This window comes from Heterodontus francisci, chromosome 8 (genome assembly GCF_036365525.1).
Source record: "Heterodontus francisci isolate sHetFra1 chromosome 8, sHetFra1.hap1, whole genome shotgun sequence".
NCBI lineage: Eukaryota > Metazoa > Chordata > Chondrichthyes > Heterodontiformes > Heterodontidae > Heterodontus > Heterodontus francisci.
The window spans coordinates 15,147,299-15,171,181 of record NC_090378.1 but is presented as its reverse complement, the minus strand read 5'-3'; the positions used below and the strand labels follow the sequence as shown (position 1 = coordinate 15,171,181).

The following is a 23,883-nucleotide window of genomic DNA, read 5'->3' as shown; positions in this document are numbered from 1 at the left end:
AGGTCCCATAAACAGCAATGAAATAATGAACAAATAATCTGTTTTTAATTATGTTGATTGAGAGATAAATATTGACCAGAACACCAGGGAGCACTCCCCTTGTCTTCAAAATAGTGGCATGAGATCTTTTACATCCACCTGAGAGGGCAGACAGGGCCTCGGTTTAACCTCTCATCCAAAGGATGGCACCTCCAACAGTGTAGCGCTTCCTCAGTACTGCACTGGAGTGTCAAGGCTAGATAATGTGCTCAAGTCTCTGGAGTGGGACATGAACCAACAAACATCGAACTCAGATGAGAGAGCTACCACTGAGCCACAGCTGACAGAATAGGAAGGCACAGAATAGGTAGGGAGCATTTGAAGTCAATAACTAACTGGTTGGGTCAAAGGATGTGATGGGTAAATGTTAAATAAGCAGCTTCTACATTGAAAGAAGAGATTAGCTGAGTGTAACATAAAGTCAGAAGTGGGGATGTTCGCTGATGATTGCACAATGTTCAGCACCATTCGCGACTCCTCAGATACTGAAGCAGAGATGCAGCAAGACCTGGACAATATCCAGGCTTGGGCTGATAAGTGACAAGTAACATTTGCGCCACACAAATGCCAGGCAATGACCATCTCCAACACGACAGAATCTAACATTTCCCCTTGACATTCAATGGCATTACAATCACTGAAACCCCCATTATCAACATCCTGGGGGTTACCATTGACCAGAAACTGAACTGGAGTATCCATATAAATACCATGGCTACAAGAGCAGGTCAGAGGTTAGGAATCCTGAGGCGGGTAACTCACCTCCTGACTCCCCAAAGCCTGTCCACCGTCTACAAGGCATAAGTCAGGAGTGTGATGGAATACTCTCCACTTACCTGGATGGGTGCAGCTCCAACAACACTCATGAAGCTCGACAACATCCAGGACAAAGCAGCCCGCTTTGTTGGCACCCCATTCACAAACAGTCACTCCCTTTACCACCGACGCACAGTGGCAGCAGTGTGTCCCATCTACAAGATGCACAGCAGCAACGCACCAAGGCTCCTTAGACAGCACCTTCCAAACCCATGACCTCTACCACCTAGAAGGACAAGGGCAGCAGATGCATGGGAACACCACCACCTGCAAGTTCCCCTCCAAGCCACACACCATCCTGGCTTGGAACTATATCGCCGTTCCTTCACTGTCGCTGGGTCAAAATCATGGAACTTCCTTCCTAACAGCACTGTAGGTGTACCAACCTCACATGGGCTGCAGCGGTTCAAGAAGGCAGCTCACCACCACCTTCTCAAGGACAATTAGGGATGGACAATAAATGCTGGCCTGGCCAGCAACGCCCACATTCCAGGAACGAATAAAAAAAATCAGTTCTGGGGCCATTGTTGTTTGCGATGGAGATTACTGATCTGGAGGAAGTGATGGCAACAGAGATCAATAAATTCACCAATAATACCACAGTGGGAGTGCCCATAAATGGTGGACTAGTTGCAAAGGAACAAAGGAAACTGACACGTTGGGGGACTGGGTATAAGTGGAAGATGCTTAATGTAAATCTGAGGAAAGGGAACAGAACAAGTGGGCGGGCAACCTTAATGGGAGCAGTCAACTGAAAGTGACACAGGAGAGGGATCTGAGGGTTTTAGTGGAAAACGCTTTTAAATCGTCAGCACATTGTGCAGAAATGGTGCAAAAAAGCAAACAGGATCTTAAGATGTACAACTCAAGGGATACAGTATGTGTCCCAGGAGAGTCACCGCGCTATTGCACTTGATTCAGGCACATGTTTATAAGAGAATTAGACACACACTTGGAGAGGAAAAAATATTAAAGGGAATGGGCACAAAGCAGGAAAGTGAAGTTAGACATATACCTTCAGTGATCAGCTACCAGTGGCAGAGAGATGATGTATTAACATTTCATAGAATCATAAAGCACAGAAGGAAGCCATTCGGTCCATCATGCCTGTGCCAGCTATTGCCTTGCTCTTTCCCACAGTCCTGCAATTTTTCCTTTTGAAATATATATCAAATATGCTTTTGAAAGTTATTATTGAATCTGCTTCCACCACCTTTTCAGGCAGTGCATTCCAATTCATAAAGTATCGCTGTATAAAAAAAAAGTTGCTTTATCTGTCTTTTTTTTGCTGATTGCCTTAATTCTGTGTTCTCAGGTTACTGACCCTCCTGCCTGTGGAAACAACATCTCCCTATTTACTCTTTCAAAACCACTCATAATTCTCTGAAAAAATTCCATCTTACTGGAATTATTTTACAAAGAATATGGTTCTGCCCCACCTTGAGCAGTGATGTAGAATTCTGGACAATACGGCATGTAAGGATCATCTGGAGACAGAACAGACAAAGGCAATGAGATGATGATGGGATTGGGAACTTTGGATTGGGAAATGCTAAAGATACCGAGAATGTTCACTGTGGACAAAAGGTGACAAAGCTGGTCATAATTAAGAACAACAACGACTTATATTTATATAACACCTTTAACATAATAAAACGTCCCAAGGCGCTTCACAGGAGCATTATAAAATAAATTATGACATCGAGCCACAAAAGGAGATATATTAGGTCAGATGACCAAAAGCTTGGTCAAAGAGGTCAGTTTTAAGGAACGTCTTAAAGGAGGAAAATGAGGTGGCGAGGTTTAGGGAGGGAATTCCAGAGCTTGGGGCCTAGGCAACTGAAGGCACAGCCACAAATGGTGCAGTGATTAAAATCAGTGATGCACAAGAGGCCAGAATTAGAGGAGTGCAGATTTCTTGGAGGGTTGTGGGACTGGAGGAGATTACAGAGATAAGGAGGGGCAAGGGGAGGGAAAGATTTGAAGAGCCTAAAAAGAATGCCAGAGAGATGTTCAGTATTGACATAAAATCTAAGACAAGGGAACATGGATTCCTCGAGTAGAGAATAGATGTTCTGGTTGAGGTGTTTCAAATAATTAAAGGATTGGATAGGGTTGTTAGGGATAAAATTTTCCTCTGGTAGGTGAGTCCAGAACAGGGAAATTTAGCCTTAAAATTAGAGGCCTTTCAAAAGTGAAGTCAGGAAGCACTTCTTCACACAAAGGGTAGTGGAAATCTGGAACTCCCTCCCTTAAAAAACTTTGAAGCTGGGGATCAATTGAAAATTTCAAAACTGAGATTGATTGGTTTCTGTTAGGTAAGGGTATCACAGAATATGGAACCAAGGCAGCATTAAGGCAAGATCGAATTGAAAGGTGGAAAAGGTTTGAGGGGCTATATGGCCTCCTCCTGTTCCTCTGTCCCTAGGCAAGCTTAGACAAGCAAAGATAAATACCATGGTAGGATATAATCCCTTCGTACAGAGGGTGCTGATTATCTGGAGTACCTACCAGGCTGGTCAGTGAAAATGACCGGCGTTATAAATATATGGATAGCTATAGTAATATTTTTGACCAATGAGGTATGTGAGAAGAAATGGATGAGAACCTTTGGAAATAGCCTAATGATACGAGTGGACACTTCAAATCCTGTTCCAGAGGATATTAGGAAATGCCAAAGCCATGGGGGCAGGAAGGGTGTGTGAGTTGGTTCAGTACATCTGCTGGCATTGCCTGTGATAACCAGGATCTTGTGGAATTGCTTCATTAGCCATGGGATTCAAGGAGAACTTCCATAGGATTTCCTGAAATCTACTGCAGGATTTTTTTCTTTCCCTTGCTGAGTTTTGGCCTGTTGCCATGAGTTGTCCTTACCAGAGACTGCTGCAGGTGGTGTGTGAACCTGTACTAGAAACATAGAAACATAGAAAATAGGAGCAGGAGTAGGCCATTTGGCCCTTTGAGCCTGCTCCGCCATTCATTATGATCATGGCTGATCATCCAACTCAGTAATCTGTTCCTGCTTTCCCCCCATATCCTTTGATCCCTTTTGCCCCAAGAGCTATATCTAACTCCTTCTTGAACACATACTATGTTTTGGCCGCAACTGCTTTCTGTGGGAGTGAATTCCACAAGCTCACCACTCTCTGGGTGACGAAATTTCTCCTCATCTTAGTCCTGAATGGTTTACCCTGTATTCTTAGACTATGACCCCTGGTTCTGGACGCCTCCACCATCGGGAACATCCTTCCTGCATCTACCCTGTCAAGTCCTGTTAGAATTTTATAGGTTTCTATGAGATCCACCTCACTCTTCTGAATTTCAGCAAATATAATCCTAACCGACTCAATCTCACCTCATACGTCGGTCCCGCCATCCCAAGAATCAATCTGGTAAAGCTTCGCTGCACTCCCTCTATAGCAAGAACATCCTTCCTCAGATAAGGAGGCCACAACTGCACACAATATTCCAGGTGTGGCCTCAACAAGGCCCTGTATAATTGCAGCAAGAAATTCCTGCTCCTGTACTCGAATCCTCTCGCTATGAAGGCCAACATACCATTTGCCTTTTTTACCCCCTGTTGCACCTTCATGCTTACCGTCAGCGACTGGTGTATGAGAACACCCAGATCTCGCTGCATATTCCCCTCTCTCAGTTTATAGTCGTTCAGATAATAATCTGCCTTCCTGTTTTTGCTACCAAAGTGGATAACCTCACATTTATCCACATTATACTGCATCTGCCATGCATTAGCCCACTCACTCAACTTGTCCAAATCACCCTGAAGCCTCTCTGCATCCTCCTCACAACTCACACTCCCACCCAGTTTTGTGTCATCTGCAAATTTGGAGATATTACATTTGGTTCCCTCATCTAAATCATTAATACATATTGTGAATAGCTGGGGTCCTAGCACCGATCCCTGCGGTACCCCACTAGTCACTGCCTGCCATTCGGAAAAAGACCCATTTATCCCTACTGTTTGTTTCCTGTCTGCCAACCAATTTTCTATCCATCACAATATACTACCCCCAATCCCATGCACTTTAACTTTACACGCTAATCTCTTATGTGGGACTTTGTCAAAAGCCTTCTGAAAGTCCAAATAAACCACATCCACTGGCTCCCCCTCATCAACTCTACTAGTTACATCCTTGAAGAATTCTAGTAGATTTTTCAAGCATGATTTCCCTCTCGTAAATCCATGCTGACTCTGCCCGATTCTACCACTGTTCTCTAAGTGCTCTGTTATAAAATCTTTGATAATGGACTCTAGAATTTTCCCCACTACCGTCGTCAGGCTGACTGGTCCATAATATTAACTACTTAATGGTCAGTGTGAGCAGATGTGGGCCTGGTGGTCTTAGTGCCTAAAAAGTGCTAGCTGTGGCTAAGTGGTTGTATGCTTGTCTCTGAGTCAAATGATTGTGAGTTTAAGTCCTCATCTAGCTGTTGGAGGTGCTGTCTTTCAGATGACATGTTAAACTAAAGCCCTATCTGACCTCTCAGGTGGATGTGAAAAATTCTTGGCAGTATTTACAAGAGAGCATGGGAGTTCTCCTCTGTGTTTTGGCCAAATTTCATCCCTCAACCAACATCACTAAAAACAGATTATTGGGTCATTATCACATTTATGGGACCTTGCTGTGCGTTAGTTGTTGCCGTGTTTCCTACAATACAGCTTTGACTACACTTCAAAAGTACTTCATTGACTGCAAAGAGCTTTGGGACAAGCTGAGGTCATGAATTTGGCGATATAAATGCAGGTCTTTCTTTCAGTTCTTTCTCTAGCTCTCCTTCCGTATGTTTGTAATATAAAACTGGTTAATGCAAAATGGCCATTGACTGAATTGTGAGCCACATAAGATCTTGGCAAGTTGGAATCCTATTGTTTGCCCTGGGCTCCTGCCAACTCTCCACACAATGTCCCATCGTGTTAAATACAAAAGTGGCTACATGCATGAAAGCAAAGTACACGACGTGCTGACCAATTGGATGACCTTTTAAGAGACAACAAAGATACTTTTATATTTATAAATAGCAACAGACAGCTCGAAAACTGCAGACGCAGATTAAAAAAGAAGCTGAACAGGTTGCAGCGGGGAACTGCTTTATCTGTAAATGGATGCTGTCCTCTGCCTGTATGTTGCTTGGCCTGACTGCCATCTCAGTTCACCAAGCTACCATCGCAACAATCATATCGACAAAGAGAGGCTCACTCTTGTTTCCACAATCGTTTCACGACAACTTTGTAAACAGGAGTGCCAAGCCCATCAGTCACACAAAGCCGCACGCAGCAGACAATACAAAGAGATTATTCAGATTCCATGTTCCAAAGCAAATTGACAGCTTCCTTCCTCCAAAATGATTGTGGGTTTTGATTAGCTGTGGGAGGTGGGGTGAGGGGTTCAAGGCAAAAGAAGCACGAGGTCTTCAAACATGCAGCAATGCAATTAACCTCATCAAGTACAAACTCTGCCTGGAGTACAATCCTGAAGGGGAAGTGCATTGATGGTGGGAGACAAATGTTGGATAATCAACAAGTTGTAGGCAGCAGGCTTAGTTTGTGATCCCCTCAGATTAGGGTGCGGAGATACGGGGGTGATTCCGCGATCTGGCAATCCTCGGTTTGAGAGGCTGGGTGCAGCACTCAAGCTTTGAACTTCCACACAAGGACACAAAGCTGCCATGATCCCTGTGACTAGGCGCAGCTCTGCTGGGAGTCTGGGATCAAGCAATCGACAAAAACGCTGCCGATTTTGCAACAACATGTAGTACATTTCAAGCATGTATCAACACGAAAATGGCAGACTTCCTCTCGGATCAGGGCCCTGGCCTGCTCAGCCTTTCCTGATAGTTGTGTCCCCTCAATGCCAGTAACCAAAGAACCATAGAAAAGTTATGGCACAGAAAGAGGCCATTCAACCCATCATGTCTGCGCCGGCTGAAAAAACTAGCTGCCCAATCTAATTCCACCTTCCAGCACCTGGTCCCGAGCCTTGCAGGTTACAGCACGTCGGGTGCAGGTCCAGGTACCTTTTAAATGAGTTGAGGGTTTCTGCCTCCACCACCGATCCAGGCAGCGAATTCCAGACACCCACCACCCTCTGGCTGAAAAAGTTTTTCCTCATGTCCCCTCTAATCCTTCTACCAATCAACTTAAATCTGTGCCCCCTGGTAATTGACCTCTCCGCTAGGGGAAACAGGTCCTCCTGTCTCCTCTTTCTAGGGCCATCATAATTTTGTACACCTCAATTAAGTCACTCCTCAGCCTCCTTTGTTCCAAGGAAAACAACCTTAGCCTATCCGATCTTTCTTCATAGCTGCAATTTACATGCCCTGGAAACATTCTTGTAAATCTCCTCTGTACTCTCACCAGAGCAATCATGTCCTTTATGTAATGTGGTGACCAATACTCCAACTGTGGCCTAACCAGCCTTTTATACAGTTCCAGCATTATATCCCTGCTTTTGAATTCTATACCTTGACCAATAAAGGAAAGCAATCCATATGCCTTCTTTACCACTCTATCTACCTGTCCTGCCACCTTCAGGGCCCTGTGGACATGCACTCCCAGGTCTCTCACTTCTTCTACTCCTCTCAATATCCTCCCATTTATTGTGTATTCCCTCGCTTTTATTTGCCCTCCCCAAATGCATTACATCACACTTCTCCGGATTGAATTCCATTTGCCACTTTTCCGCCCTCTCAACCAAAGCATTGATATAACTTTGAGTCTACCGCTATCCTCTTCACTATCAATAACATGGCCAATTTTTGTGTCATCTGCAAATTTCCCAATCATGCCTCCCACATTTAAGTACAAATTATTATATATCACAAACAGCAAGACCCTGAACAGCAACACTGAACCCTGTGGAACGCCACTGGAAACCGCCTTCCATTTGCAAAAACATCCGTCGACCATTACATTCCTTGTAAGTCCTTTTCCAGAGCTTCAATATCTTTCTCGTAGGATGAAGACCAGAAGTGCGCGCAGTAGCCCATGTAGTAGAAATCCGGCTTAAGCAAAAGTGTAAAGAGGGCAGTATTGCATCAAACGCATGCGATACGCTCTTCTTGATATTCAATTCAATCAAAGTCAAGTATATCAAGCAGGGAGCATAACAGGCGGGCAATTCAATATCTTCCATTTTACGTTGTGCCCAAGAAGGATTTCTATTGGCAAGTGTGGTCTCGTCGAGGTTCTATATAAATGTTTATTTATTCTGTTCCTCTGCTAAAGAACTCCAGTACTTTGTTTGGACCCTTTATAGTCTTATCAGCTTGTTTTGCTACAGATTTATTTATCTGTATTGCCAGATTTTTGTGTCTTATATCCCATTTAGCTTTTTATCTTCCAAGGAATAAGTCATCTCCTTATTCCTCCTACTACACACTTCACAGTACTGAATTTTATTTTCTATTTATCTGCCTACTTGGCAATCCTGTTTATACCTTCCTGTATTTTGGTGCAGTGCCCCACATTATGAGCTATATCCAGCACCGCCCTCACCCCCTCAACTCAATTTGATAGCAACTGCAAATTTCAACACAATAGCTACAATTCCTGAGTTCAGACCACTTATATATTGTGAATACAACGGTGGTCCCAGCATGGATTCCTGCGGGACACCACTTTCCACTTTCTGCCAGTCTGAAGGTAATCAATCTCCTCTGGGATCAATTACCTCAGTCTGAGTTAAATTTGGGGCATGTTGAAATGCCTCAAAAGGACTTTGTTATAAAAAAAAGGAGCAGGAGTAGGCCATTTGGCCCTTCGAGCCTGCTCCGCCATTCATTATGAGCATGGCTGATCATCCAACTCAGCAACCTGTTCTGGCTGTCGCCCCATATCCTTTTTTCCCTTTAGACTCAAGAGCTGCATCTAACTCCTTGAAAACATACAATGTTTTGGCCTCAATTGCTTTCTGTGGTAGTGAATTCCACAGGCTCACCACTCTCTGGGTGAAGAAATTTCTCCTCATCTCAATCCTGAATGGTTTACCCTGTATCCTTAGACTGTGACCCCTGGTTCTGGACTCGCCCACCATCGAGAACATCCTTCCTGCATCTACCCTGTCAAGTCCTGTTAGAATTTTATAGGTTTCTATGAGATCCCCCCCTCACTCTTCTGAACTCCAGCGAATATAATCCGAACCGATTCAATCTCTCCTCATACTTCAGACCCGCCATCCCAGGAATCAGTCTGGTAAACCTTCGCTGCACTCCCTCTATAGCAAGAACATTATTCCTCAGATAAGGTGACCAAAACTGCACACAATATTCCAGGTGTGGCCTCACCAAGGCCCTCTATAATTGCAGCATGACATCCCTGCTCCTGTACTCAAATCCTCTCGCCATGAAGGCCAACATACCATTTGCCTTTTTACCGCCTGTTGCACCTGCATGCTTACCTTCAGCGACTGGTGTACAAGAACACCCAGGTCTCACTGCATATTCCCCTCTCTCAGTTTATAGCCGTTCAGATAATAATCTGCCTTCCTGTTTTTGCTACCAAAGTGGATAACCTCACATTTATCCAAATTATACTGCATCTGCCGTGCATTAGCCCACTCACTCAACTTGTCCAAATCACTCTGAAGCCTCTCTACATCCTCCTCACAACTCACCCTCCCACCCAGTTTAGTGTCATCTGCAAATTTGGAGATATTACATTTAGTTCCCTCATCCAAATCATTAATGTATATTGTGAATAACTGGGGTCCTAGCACCGATCCCTGCGGTACCCCACTAGTCACTGCCTGCCATTCGGAAAAAGACCCATTTATCCCGACTCTTTGTTTCCTGTCCACCAACCAATTTTCTATCTATTGCAATACATTATCCCCAATCCCATGCACTTTAATTTTACACGCTTTTCTCCTATGTGTGACTTTGTCGAAATCCTTCTGAAAGTCCAAATAAAGCACATCCACTGGCTCCCCCTCATCAACTCTACTAGTTACATCCTTGAAGAATTCTAGTAGATTTGTCAAGCATGATTTCCCTTTCGTAAATCCATGCTGACTCTGCCCGATTCTACCCCTGTTCTCCAAGTGGTCTGCTATAAAACCTTTGATAATGGACTCTAGAATTTTCCCCACTACCGACATCAGGCTGACTGGTCTATAACTCCCTGCTTTCTCTCTACCTCCCTTTTTAAATAGTGGGGTTACATTAGCTACCCTCCAATCTGTAGGAACTGTTCCAGAGTCTATAGAATCTTGAAAGATGACCACCAATGCATCCACTATTTCCAGGGCCACTTCCTTAAGTACTCTGGGATGCATACCATCAGGCCCTGGGGATTTATCGGCCTTCAATCCCATCAATTTCCCCAAGACGATTTCTCTACTAATACTGATTTCTTTCAGTTCCTCTCACTCTCACTCAGCCCTGTGTTCCCCAACATTTCTTTTATGATATTTGTGTCTTCTTTTGTGACTCATGTCAGCTCTCAGCTTGCAAGAGTTGTGTTCATGCCATGTAAGAATGAGTAGCTCATGAAATCCCCAGATCCATCCCTTTGGCATACAGGTAAATGAAAGATCTGTTCACCCACCTCATCCTGCCCCACAAGAAGAAATGGTGCTGCACCAAATTCTGGTGGCAACTATTCAAGCCCTATGTTTTAGAGTCTGACTTTCTCCTTTAATTTGTTCTTGGGACATAAGCAATACTAGCACTATCACATTTGTTGCCACTCACTAGCTGGATTGTAAAGGTGTTGGGCCTATTTTTCTTCTGAAGGACATGAATGAACCAATTGAGCTTTTACAACAACCCATGTAACATTGATTGCCTTGGCTCACATCATGCTTAATGGCTGAAGCCTTATATAAATTATCCGTTTGCTTTGAAATGGTTGAGATTTATTGCAGAGGGGGGTATAGAGAATCATAGAATGGTTACAGCATAGAAGGTGGCCATTTGGATCTCCGTAAGAGCAACTCACCCAGGCCCACTCCCCCATCTTTTCCACGTAGCCCTGCAAATTGTTTTGTTTAGATAATTATTCAATTCCCTTCTGAAAGCCACAATTGTATCTGCCTCCACCACACTCTCAGGCAGGGCATTCCAGATGCTAACCACTGCCACATGCCTGCCCATTCCACCAGCCTGTCTACATCCTCTATTACTATCCCCCTCACAGTTCACAATATTTCCAAGTTTTGGGTCATCTACAAATTTTGAAATTGTGCCCTGCACACCCAAGCCTATGCCATTAATATAGACCAAAAAAGCAGTGTTCTTAATACTGACCCCTGGGAACGTCAATATATACTTTCTTCCAGTTTGAAAAACAACATTTGCTAGTACCTTCTGTTTCCTGTCACTCAGCCAACTTTGTCTCCATGCTATCACTGTCTCTTTTATTCCATGGGCTTCACCTTTACTGACAAGCCTGTTATGTGACACTTTATCTAATGCCTTCGGAAGTCCATGTCCACCACATCAGCCACATTACCCTCATCAACCCGCTCTGTTACCTCATCAAAAAACTCAATCAAGTTAGTTAAACACGATTTTTCCTCCCAAAATAATCAATGCTGGCTTTGCTTAATTAATCCACATTTGTCCAAGTGTCTGTTAATTCTGTCTTCGATTATTGTTTCTAAAAGCTTTCCCAACACTGAGGTTAAAATGACTGGCCTGTAGTTGCTGGGCTTACCTTTACACCCTTCTCTGAACAAGGGTGCAACATTTGCAATTATTCAGTCTTATGGCACCGTCCTTGTATCTAAGGAGAATTGGAAGATTATGACCAGTGTCTCTGCAATTTATACACTTACTTCCCTCAGTATCCTTGGATGCATCTAATCGGGTCCTGGTGACTTATTAACTGTATTATACCAACTTTTCTAATGCCTTCTCTTTATCAATTTTTAGCCCAGCCAGTGTCTCAACTACCTCCTCTTTCACTGTGACTTGGGCAGTATCTTCTTACTTGGTAAAGACAGATGCAAAGTACTCATTTAGTACCTCAGTCTTGCCCTCCAACATAAATTCCCTTTTCTGTTCCTAATCATTCCTACTCCTCTTTTAACCAGCCTTTTACTATTTAGATGCCTATAGAAGATTTTTGGATTCTCTTTTATGTTAGCTGTCAGTTTCTTCTCACAGCCTCTCTTTGCTGCTCATGTCCTTTTTCACTTCCCCTCTGAGCTTTCTATATTCAGCTTGGCTCTCACTTGTACTATCAAACTGACATCTGTCGAAGGCACCCTTTTTCTGCTTCATCTGACTCTCTATCTCGTTTGTCATCCAGGCTTTGATTGTCCTACCTTTCCCTCTTGTGGGAATGTACCTTGACTGTACCCAAACTATTTCCTCTTTAAAGGCAGGCCATTGTTCAATTACAATTTTGCCTGCTAACCTTAGCTGGGCCAAATCCATTGAAATTGATCCTCCTCTAACTAATTATTTTAAATATTTTATCATATAATTTAAAAGTGATGCTTAAAAACCTCGATCTCAAGCTGCTCCATTTATCTGATTACACGTTATTGTGGCTGTACTAATCACTCTGGCAAATGCAGCATTCATATATAGAGATGTAGAATGATAGAACACACACAGAGGCCATTTGGCCCATCGTGTCTGTGACAGCTCTATGGTAGAGCTATCTAGTTAGTCTCTCTCCCCTGCTCTTTCCCTGTAGCCCTGTAAATGTTTTCTTTTCAAGTATTTATCCAATTCTGTTTTGAACGTTTCTATTCAATCTGCTTTCACTAAACTTTCAGGCAGCGCATTCAATATCACAACAAATCACTGTGTAAGAAATCATTTCCTCATGCCACCTCTGGTTCTTGTGCCAGTCACCTTAAATCTATGTCCTCTGTTTACCGATGCTCCTGTCACCAGAAATAATTTCTTCTTATTTACTCTATCAAAACCATTCATGATTTGAACACCTCTATCAAATCTCTTAAAACTCTCTTCTCTAATGAGAACCACCTCAGGTTCTCCAATCTCAGCACATAACTGAAGTCCCTCATCCTTGGTCAAGCAACTCCTCGATTTTAAAATTCTCATCCTTGTTTTCAAATCCCTCCAATGGTTTCGGCCCTCCCTATCTCTGTAATCTCCTCCAGCTCCACAACCTTATGAGATATCTGCACTCCTCTAATTCTGGCCTCTTGAGCATCCCTGATTTTAATTGTACCACCATTGGCGAACATGCCTTCAGCTATCTAGGCCCTAAACTCTGGAATTCCCTCCCTAAACCTCTCCCACTCTCTACCTCTCTGTCTTTGTTCAAGATGCTCCTTAAAACCTACCTCTTTTAGCAAGCTTTTGGCCATCTGCCCTAATATCGCCTTTTGTGACTCAATGTCTAATTTTGCTTCATCATGCTCCTGTGAAACTCCTTGGGATGTTTTATGATGTTAAAGGCACTATATAAATATAAGTTGCGCTTGCTGTTGTTGTACCATTCTTATATAGGTGCTGTACATTCTATACAGTTCATCACTGTATCACCAACCACAGTTAAGATGAAAGAGGAGCTGACTCTCAATGTTAGTAGGTGATCTTTATTTTAAGTTTATGAAAGGATAGACATCAAGAAGATGTATCCATGTGCAAGCAATAGCAGAACTAAGGACCATAAAATAAATAATCACTAATAAATCCAACAGGGAATTCAGTAGAAACCTCTTTACCCAGAGAGTGGTGAGAATGTGGAATTTGCTACCACAGGGGAGAGGTTGAGGTGAATAGCATAGATGCATTTAAGGGGAGGCTGGAAAAGCAACATGAGGGAGAAAGGAACTGGGAATATGTTGGTAGGGTGATAAATGAAGTAAATGAGAGTGAGAGGAGGCTTGTGTGGAGCATAAACACCAGCATAGACTATCTGGGCCGAATGGCCTATTTCAGTGGTGTAAATTCTATGTAATTCTGGGTCTTCCAGTAGAGTACCAGAAGCATAATCCTAGGAGTCACTGAAGAGGTAGTTGAATTTTGCAATAGTCCAAGGTTTGCAATGGGGAGGTGAGCCAGATGGGCTCCCTCATCTCTACTTGTCCTGTGACCTTTGCGATTTTTATATAAACACGTGTTTTGCTAATATCGTGCACAGCGCGCTTAACCTTGCTGTAACATATCTATGCTGCTAAATTAAAAACAAATTATCTGGTTATTATCACATTACTGCTTGTAGGAGCTTGCCGACCCTGTTTTTTATGTGCAGTTCACTCTGTGCAAATTGACGGCCACATTTCCTATATTACAGCAATGACTACACTTTAAAAGGTATTTCGTTGGCTGTAAAGCACTTTGGCATGTCCTGAGGTCATGAAAGGCACTATATAAATGCAATTCTTTCAGTTTTTCTTTTTATAAGGAACTTCCCAGCGTGAAATGGAACAAAGTATGGTGAGGGCGATTGATAGCTTGCTGAAAAGATAGGTTTCAAATACATCGAAGGAGAAGAGTGAAATATGTAGGCAAGAGCTTTTGGGAGAGAGCACTGAGCAGGCGCTATGCAGAGCTGAAGAAAGGAGAATGCAACAGGAGGTCAGAGTTGGAAGTCTTTAGAGTGTGGGAGTAAGTTAGGAGGAGGTTGCGGAGGTAGGGTTGAGCGAGTGCGTGGAGGGATTGAAGATGAAAATAAGGATTTTACATTTAATGCAGTGAAGGAGATGGAGCCAGTATAGGTTCACAAAGACAGGAGTGATGGATGAGTGGGGCTTAGTGTGGGACTGGATATGAGCAGCTGTGTTTTAGGAAATTTGGAGGTTAGGAAATGTGAACAAAGCACAGCCAGCAAGGAGTTCATTAAAGTATTGAAGACATAAATCAGGGTTTCAATGGCAGAGAGACTGGGTTGGGGCAGGTGAGTAATAGAAAGGATGTAGGATTTGAGGTCATTTCTGGGTTGAACAGGGCACCAAAGTTTTTGTGCATAGTTTGCTCAGTTTGAGGAGCCCTGGAAGTTGATGGAATCACTGCTGAGGGACTGGGTTTTGTAGTGAGAACAGGTCTTTTTGATCATCAAGAAGGAAGTGGTGACTTATAGGGGACTTGATGTAGGGCATTTTGACAGTGCAGAGGGAGCTGTAAGGTCCAGAAGGAGATGGCAGTTTCAGCACACATATGGAGCTGACTCTGTGTCTGTATATGATGCCACCAAGGGGCAGCATACGATAGAGAAAAGAAATGGGCCAAGGATATATTCTTGTTGGACTCCTGAGGTGATGGCGCAGGAAAGGAAAAATGAGACTGGTACCATCAGCATTTCTCCATTGCGAAAACATTCCACTATCCATCTTATAAATTCTCTCTGTAACTCCCAATTACCTTTCCTTTATTCCTCCACCTATCAGGACACTTCAACAACAACTTGCATTAATATAGCACCTTTAATGTAATAACATCTCTGAAGACACTTCACAGGAGCATTAGCAGAGGAAAAAATTGACAGCAAACAAAGGAAGACATTAGGACAGGTGACCAAAAGCTTGGCCAAAGAGGTCGGTTTAACGAGCATCTTAAAGATGGTGGGAGAAGGGAAGAGGCGGAAAGGTTTAGGGTACAAATTTCTGATCGTAGCTGATGGCAGGGCTGCCAATGGAAGGACAAAGGAAGTGGTGGGTGCACAAGAGGCCTAAGTTGCAGGAATGCAGAATTCTTGGAGAGTTGTAGGGATGGAGAAAGTTGGAGAGACAGGGAGGGGGTGAGGCCATGAAAGGATATCAAGTCTTGTCAGGCATGTGCTCACTTCCCTTTCCCCTTCCATGGGTGGGCGAGGATCCAATTCAGTAGCATTATTTCATTTAGTGCCCCTTAGACTGCCAATATTTATATTGTTGTGAAGCAGACACAATGATGTCTAAGTGAGTCTAATAGAGTCTAACTGCACTCTCCACATGAAAAGGATATCTGCAATGCACTGGACTGAGAGAAAAAAATAACATTTTGATCCTTCTCACTGGCTGTTATTTATGGACTGTTGAATCTGTATAAATTGCATTTCCTTAGAACGTGTTTTCCTACCTTCGCAGTGACGTACTCCATCACCCGTGAAGCCTGCATTGCAGTAGCATCCGCGTTTCCCACCCATCACTGTGCAGGTAGCATTCCTGTGGCACTCATTGCCGTTGCAGTCTTCCTTATTGTCAGCACTGGAGCTTGGTGACAGCGAGCATAGATCCAGCAGACTGGATAGCCACACTGGAATTTCAAAGGCGAAGAAATTACAATAGAGGCAGGCCACAAAACAGAGCATCAAAGAGTCAAAATCAATGGCTCTAAGGGTGGCAATGGAATCACTTGCTGGATTCTTGAGGCATAATCTATGTAGAACATATGTGAAAATCTACATTTCTAAGCTCTCACATGAAGATGCACTGGAATTCTATTTACCAGTTGGGATCATATAGCTCATTAGGAGGTCATTCAGCTCATTGTGCACTTTGAAAGAGCTGTTCAATTAGTTCTACTCCCACTGCAATTTTTTTTTCTTGTTCAATATATATAACCATTCATTTATGAAAGTTAATATTGAATCAGCTTCCTTGACCCTTTCAGGCAGTGCATTCCACATCATAACAATTCCATTTTAAAAAAAAGTTCTCTTCTTCGCCTAATTCTTTTGCCCTCATCATTTGTTTGTCATCTTATGGCACTGTCTGAAGAAGAATAAATTACATAGAATTACATAGATTTTATACCACAGAAGTAGACCAATCAGCTCAACTGGTCTATGCTGCTGTTTATGCTCCAGGTGAGTCTCCTCCCATCCAACTTCAGTTAACTCTATTCACAGGTCCTGTGTGCTTTATTCTGGGGGACAGAGTGTCTAATTTGACTATTCTTTGGTAGGTGGAAAAACTTTATTGATATGCTGCAGGCAACAACGAATTAAATTGAGTCGGTAGAGGGTTATAACAGCTGAAAATGTTCATAACCAGTTAATCTGTTTTTTCCTTTCCTGATAGTGTTAAAGGTAGAATATTGGTTAGGCCACCGGATAACTCTTTGCTCTTGTTAAACTTGTACAGAACCTTGGTTAGACCACACTTAGAGAACTGGGGAAGGTGCAAAAGAAATTTCCAAGAATTTCACCAGAACCAAGAGGTTATAGCTATCAGGAAAGACTGAACGTTCTGGGACTGAATTAACAGTGCATTACTCCCACCTTGGTCGTAACACACTCCACATGGTAGCAAGATCCACATTTTAATCATTCTCTGGGTCTCTGCTGAATTCCCTATTGGATTTATAGCTGAATGTCTTATATTTATGTGCCCTAGTTTTGGACTGCCCACATGTGGAAGCAACTTCTCTACATTTACCCTATCAAACCACTTCATAATTTTAAAAACTTTTTAGGTTACCTTCGAGAGAAAAGAGCCACAGCACATTCAGTCTTTCCTGATAGCTATAACCTCTTAGTTCTGGTATAATTCTTGGAAATTTCTTTTGCACCTTCACCAGTTCTCTAAGTGTGGTCTAACCAAGGTTCTATACAAGTTTTGCAAGAGCAGAGAGTTATCTGGTGGCCTGACCAATATTCTACCTTTAACATTATCAGGAAAGAAAAAACATATTAACGGTTATGAACATTTTCAGCTGCTATAACCCTCCACTGACTCGATGTAACTCGTTGTTGCCTGCAGCGCACATCACTGATGCTGAATTGCCACGTTTGTCTACATACCAGCAGTCATTGCATTCCAAAATCAACTCACCATGTGAAGTATAAACAGACATTTTACACAACACAATAAGGCCTGACCCAGATGTGAGTGTTTTCTTATTCCTCTATCTGGGGAGCTATTCTCAACTCTTCCAACATCTTCATAAGTCAATGGAATGTAAAATGCGCGGGGTGTAAAATGGGCAGACAATCCAATCCCTTCACTTTCCCCATCAAGCAGGTTAGGTTAAAATGGCTACAATATACCAGCAGGGGTAATGGGACAATCAGGGAGCTGCTTTTTTTTTATTCGTTCATGGGATGTGAGCATTGCTGGCTAGGCCAGCACTATTGCCCATCCCTAATTGCCCTCGAGAAGGTGGTGTTGAGCTGCCTTCTTGAAGCGTTGCAGTCCTTGAGGTGTAGGTAAACCAACAGCACTGTTAGGGGTTCCAGGATTTTGACCTACTTTCTATTAGCTGTGGCTCAGTTGATTGTACTCTTGTTTCTGAGCCACAAGGTTCTGGGTACAAGTCCCACTTCAAGACTTGACTGCCAATACCTCAGGCCGATACCTCAGTATAGTACTGAGGGTTTGTAGCACTGTCATTTGGATCAGACGTTAAACCTAGGCCCCATTTGCCTTCTCAAATGGATGTGAAAGATTCTATGGCACTCTTCAAAGAAGAGCGGGGGAGCTCTCCCTAGCGTCCTGACCAATATTTATCCCGCAATCAACATTACGAAAAACAGATTATCTGGTGATTATAATACTGCTGTGTGTGGGAGCTTGCTGTGTGGTTGGCTGCTGTGTTTCCTACATTATGACAGTGACTGCACTTCAGAAGTACTTAATTGCCTCTGAAGTGCTTTGAGACATCCAGTGGTTGTGAAAGTGCTATAAAAATGCAAGTCTTTACTTTTTTCTAGCCCAGGAGCACTGAAGCTGATTACAGTGCCCCAAGGACTCCACTCAGCACTATTCAATGATCTAACTTGGGACTTTTCTCAGCTACAAAAGCTTTCTCCAATCGAGCCATCTGGATAGAAACCATTTCAGAATTATCCCAGTTTCTAGCGCTCAAACTTGTTTTTGTCCTTTTCTCCCCCCATTCATCATCAGGTAGCTCCTACCAGCTGTGAATTGGAGTGAATCCAGGAGCCCTCCCTCAACCCAGAGGTTGAGATATGGATTCAGGAGAGTGGATTAACACCACTGAGAGAAATTAAAGCTGGGCAATGAGGAAGACAGATGTACTTTGAAATCATAGAGAACACCCAATGCACAGGAACAAAAATGTTTTACAAAAACAGGAAGGAGGCCCAAACCAGCCAACACCTCCACCATAGATCAACCCCATTTGATCATGACATCTCTTAATCCCTTCTCTTTCCAGAAATAATTTCAATTGTTTGTTAAACCTATTCATACTGTCTGCTTCAATGCCCTTCCCTGTTAACTCATTCCAAAATTCTATTAGCCTGTCAGGGAAAATTTTCTACCGAGCTGCACTTTTTCTGAGAGTCCTCATTTTCCACTCATCTCCATTGGGATTTAAACCCTTTGGGAAACTGAACAATTTGCCTGGACCCGTTTCATGAATTTCTTTCCAAAGCTTAAAAATTTAAATTAGCTGGGATAAGTCTTTTTATTCCAAAGAATCTCCTTTGTCACCATGTGTATGGAACAGGATATGTAAGAAAGAAAGAAATTCCATGCCTATTCAACAATTGGGATGTCCCAAAGTGCTTTACAGCCTATTAAGTACTTCTGAAACATAGTCACTGTTGGAAGTCACGCAGCGGCCAATTTGCACCCAGTAAGATCCCCAAAGCGCTGTGTGATAATGACTAGAAAATCTGTTCTTTTAGTGAAATAAAAACAAAGTGCTGGAAATACTCAGTCAGTTTGGCAGCTTCTGTGGAGAGAGAAACAGAGTTAACGTTTCAGGTCTGCGACCTTTGCCAGCTCCGATGAAAGGTCACAGTCCTGAAACATTAACTCTGTTTCTCTCTCTACAGATGCTGCCACACCTGCTGAGTATTTCCAGAACTTGCTATTTTTATTTCAGATTTACAGCATCCGCAGTATTTTGCTTTTATTTTAGTGTTCTTTTCGTGATGTTGGTTGAGGGATAAATATTGGCCATCACGTGAGAAAGGTGGCACCTGCGACAGTGTAGCCGTCCCTCAGGACCGCACTGGTCAGATAAAAGTAGCAAACAAAGCAACAACCCATGCATTAATGTAACTCCTTTTATCATGCTCAAAATACTTCACACAATTCATTGCTTTTGAAGCCTGCTGACTGTAGATATGTAGGCATAGTAATGTAACTGTACATATGATAAATCTACAGTTAGATTACCTTACCATTTGATATTTAACTCTAGCAATCTTCATTGTTTTTCTCATGGAAGTTAGAGTCAGCAGGGAGGGAAACTTTGCTTCAATCATTATGTGCTGGTGACATTGTAAACAAGAAGGGAGGATTTCCTGCAATCCTGTTTTCCAGCAAAACTATAAACCGCGCTTCCAGAATTTCTTTATGACCTTACTGGGCATCATAGAATCATACACACAGAAGGAGGCCATTCAGCCCATCAAGCCCGTGTTGTCTCTTTGAAAGAGCTATTTAATCAGTCCCTGCTTCTTCTCGATAGCCCTGTAATTGTTTTTCATTTTCAATTATATATCCAATTCCATAATGAAAGTTGGTACTGAATCTGCTGCCACTGTCTTTTCAGACTGTGCTTTCCAGATCATAACAATTGTCCTCATCTCCCCTCTGGTTCTTTTGCCAATTACCTTAAATCTGTTTCGTCTGTTTACTAGCATGTCTGCCAGTGGAAAACAATTATTCTCTGTACAGATCAAAAGACCCCATTGTTTTGAACATCTCTATTAAATCTCCCTTTAACCTTTCTTGCTCTAAAGAGAACAATCCCAGTTACTTCAAACAGCAAATGTAGAAAACCCTCCCACTGCTTATAATGTTGCTAACACTTGGCGGTCAGTGGAAATCTTCCCTCCGAGTGCTTTCTTTCTAGTTTAACATATGAGTAGAATATTAAACCAGCTTGGCATTGCAGCATGCCATTAACTGACATATCAAACTCATGACAAAATCCATCGCTAAAAGAAATTATTCAGACAGCTTCGTTGACCTTTTTCCACCACAGTTAGTTACAGAGAAAGGACAGAAACCTAACACTTAATAAAACCATGACAAAGTTTTAAGAAATGCCGACAACAACGAAAACAACTACTTGAATTTATATAGCAACTTCAAGATAGGTGCTTCACAGGAGTTTTTAATCAAACAAAATTTGACGTAAGGAAATATCAGGACAGATGACCAAAGGTTTGGTCAAAGAAGGAGATTTTAAGGAGATTCTTAAAACAGGAGACAGAGGTAAAGAGGTGGAGAACCTTCGGGAGAGAATTCCAAAGTTTAGGGCCTCGGAAGCTGAAAGCACGTCTGCCAGTGGTGGAGTGATCAAAATATATATCACATTTATTCAGCATGAGTCCGTGTGTCAAACAAAGGAGCAGAACTCTCCTCTCACATCTACCTTTCCTCACAATTCAATTGCCTAAAAACAATGCTGCATGTGAAAGACTGTTGCCGGAACCTTTTTGTGAAGAAACATGTTCTGTTTGCGCACTTACCGCACAGTAAAATGAACTTCATGGAGCCTGTAGTTTGCAACCTGCTCGATGATCGAAGGTGGGATGTTCAGGCACAGTTCTCTTGTTCTGAGGCAGTGAATTTCCTGACAAACTGCTTTCCTGTTTCTGACCTAAGGATCTGAGATCATCACGTCCTGCCTAGAGTTTGCAATCCCCAACAACCAGAATGGACTGAGGGACTTTTTTTTTCTCCAAATGCTTTTTAACGACAAGGTAGTATGCATGAAGGAAAATAAAATGAGTAAATAGCATTGAGAAGAAATAACAATAACATTTAAAAAGTGATAAGGTCGGCAAAACACTATAAATGACAAAGCATTTAGAAACTGATGTCTGTGCTTGTTATCAGTCAAATACCTGAGGCAAGATTTTTGTCAAAGTTTAATAGAAGCATTGACATACTCCTAAGGCCTATCTGTAACTATTGAAATACTCCTGGGGATCTCTGTAAATAATGACACACTCCTAGAGTTCCTGCCTTCTAACTTTTGACACACTCCTGGGGAGCACCTGTAAACATTGATACACTTCTGCGAGAACCTCCCCCCACACCCCGTAAATCTTGACACATTCCTGGGGACTCCCTGTAAATATTGGCAGACTCCTGGTTTCCCTTATAAATATTAATACACTTCTGGGGACCCCTTCTAAATATTGGCCCAAAATCTGTATTATGATCTGAGCAGAGGCTGGCAATCCTCTCCTGACCTCACCTCCTGACTCCCTTAAGCCTGTCCACCATCTACAAGGCACAAGTCAGGAGTGTGATGGAATACTTTCCACTTGCCTGGATGGGTGCAGCTCCAACAACACTCAAGTAGCTCGACACCATCCAGGACAAAGCAACCGGCTTGATTGGCACCCCATCCAGAAACAGTCACTCCCTCCACCCCCGACACACAGTGGCAGCAGTGTGTACCATCTGCATGATGCCCTGCAGCAACACACAAATGCTCCTCAGGCAGCACCTTCCAAACCCACGACCTCTACCAACGAGAAGGACAAGGGCAGCAAATGCATGGGAGCACCACCACCTGCAAATTCCCCTCCAAGTCACACACCATCCTGACTTGGAACTAGATCGCCGTTCCTTCACTGGGTCACTGGGTCAAAATCCTGGAACTCCCTTCCTAACAGCACTGTGGATTTACCTACCTCACATGGACTGCAGCGATTCAAGAAGGCAGCTCACCACCACCTTCTCAAGGGCAATTAGGGATGGGCAATAAATGCTGGCCTGGCCAGTGAAGCCCACATCCCATGAATGAATAAAAAAATCCACAATAACCAGCTTATCTCCAACCTCCCTTTCCTCGCTGAAGTTCTTTAATGTGTTGACTTGTTTCAATTCTGTGACAAACTTTCCTGCAAGCCTATGCTTGAATCCCTTCCAACAAGTTACCACCCCTGCCACAGCACTCAATTAACTTTTATCAAAGTCACAAATGTCTTCCTATGGGATTGTGACTGTGGTAAACTATCCTGCTCAGCCTTTTGACCCATCTACCTGTACAGATGACTATGCTGTACTGCTTCACTGCCTCTCCTCTATTGCCCAGCTGGGAAAGGCTATCCTCACCTGGTTCCATACTCATTTATCCAGTTGTAGTAAAAGAATCTCCTGCAATTACGTCTCTTCACGCTTCCACAACATTACTGCTGAAGCCTCCCAAGGATCTCGCCTTAGACCCCTATTATTTCTTATGTTCATGTCATTGCCTTTGGTCCCTGCCACAAGCTTCATTCTCTCGCCACTGTCTGAGAGTCTGTGCTATTTGACCCTATGCTAAGCTACGCACCTCATATCCTCTCCATCACAGATTGCCTACTTCCAACTCCATAATATCGCTTACCTCTGCACCTGCATCAGCTCATCTGCTGCGGAAAACCTTATCCTTACCTTTATTACCTCAAGACTCAACTATTCCAATGCTCCCCTGGCTGGCCTCTCACCTGATATCTTCCGTAAACTTGAGCTCATCTATAATTCTGCTGTCCGTATCCTAACTCATACCAAGTCCTCTTCACCCATTATCCCTGTACTTGCTGGCCAACATTGGCTGCCAATCCAGCAAGGCCTTGATTTTATTCTTGTGTTCAACCCCCTCCATGACCTTGTCCTTTCCTAATGCTACACCCACAGTGATGTCAGCCATAGCTCAGTGGATATCACACTTGTCTTTGAGCCAGAAAGTTGTGTGTTCAAGTCCCATTTCAGAGATTTGAGCAATCTTAGCACAGCCTCCAGTGTAATGTAAAGGGAGATGTTAAACTGAAGTCCTATCTGCCCTTGCAGGTGGATGTAGATGACCTCATGGTGCTTTTTCACAGGGAGTTTCCCATTCTCCTGGCCAATATTCATCCCTCAATCAAAAACACAGATAATCTGGTCATTATCATATTGCTGTTTGTGGGAACTTGCTGTGCACAAATTGTCTGCTGTGTTTCCTGCATTGCATCAGTGACAACCCTTCAAAAGCACCTCATTTGCTGTAAAGTGCTTTGGGACATTCTGCAGTTTATGAAAGATGCTATATAAATATAAGTTTTCTTATTCTTTTTGGATCTCCTCCAGCCCTGCAACACTTTGAGATCTCTGCGCTCCTCCAACGCTGGAACCCCAATTTTTATCTCTCCACCATTGGTTCCTGTGCCCTCAGCTGCCTCGGCCCTAAGCTCTGGAATTT

The 23,883-nt window shown here is 43.0% G+C and overlaps 1 protein-coding gene across 2 annotated transcripts in view; it reads right to left on the bottom strand.

Annotated features, from left to right (window-relative positions):
• The window catches only part of adgrl4 (adhesion G protein-coupled receptor L4), a 119,365-nt gene extending 98,102 nt beyond the window's left edge, over positions 1 to 21,263 (bottom strand). Inside the window, exons 1-2 of one of the 2 annotated variants that reach the window (XM_068036342.1) lie at positions 21,176 to 21,263; positions 15,859 to 16,035 (exon numbers count right to left, since the gene is read on the bottom strand). In XM_068036342.1, coding sequence (XP_067892443.1) covers positions 15,859 to 16,035; positions 21,176 to 21,197 — 199 coding nt within the window. In that variant the 5' untranslated portion in view covers positions 21,198 to 21,263. The remainder of the gene's footprint in view (positions 1 to 15,858; positions 16,036 to 21,175) is intronic. The other variant, XM_068036343.1, reaches the window with a different exon arrangement.
• Between the last annotated feature and the right edge of the window lie 2,620 nt (positions 21,264 to 23,883).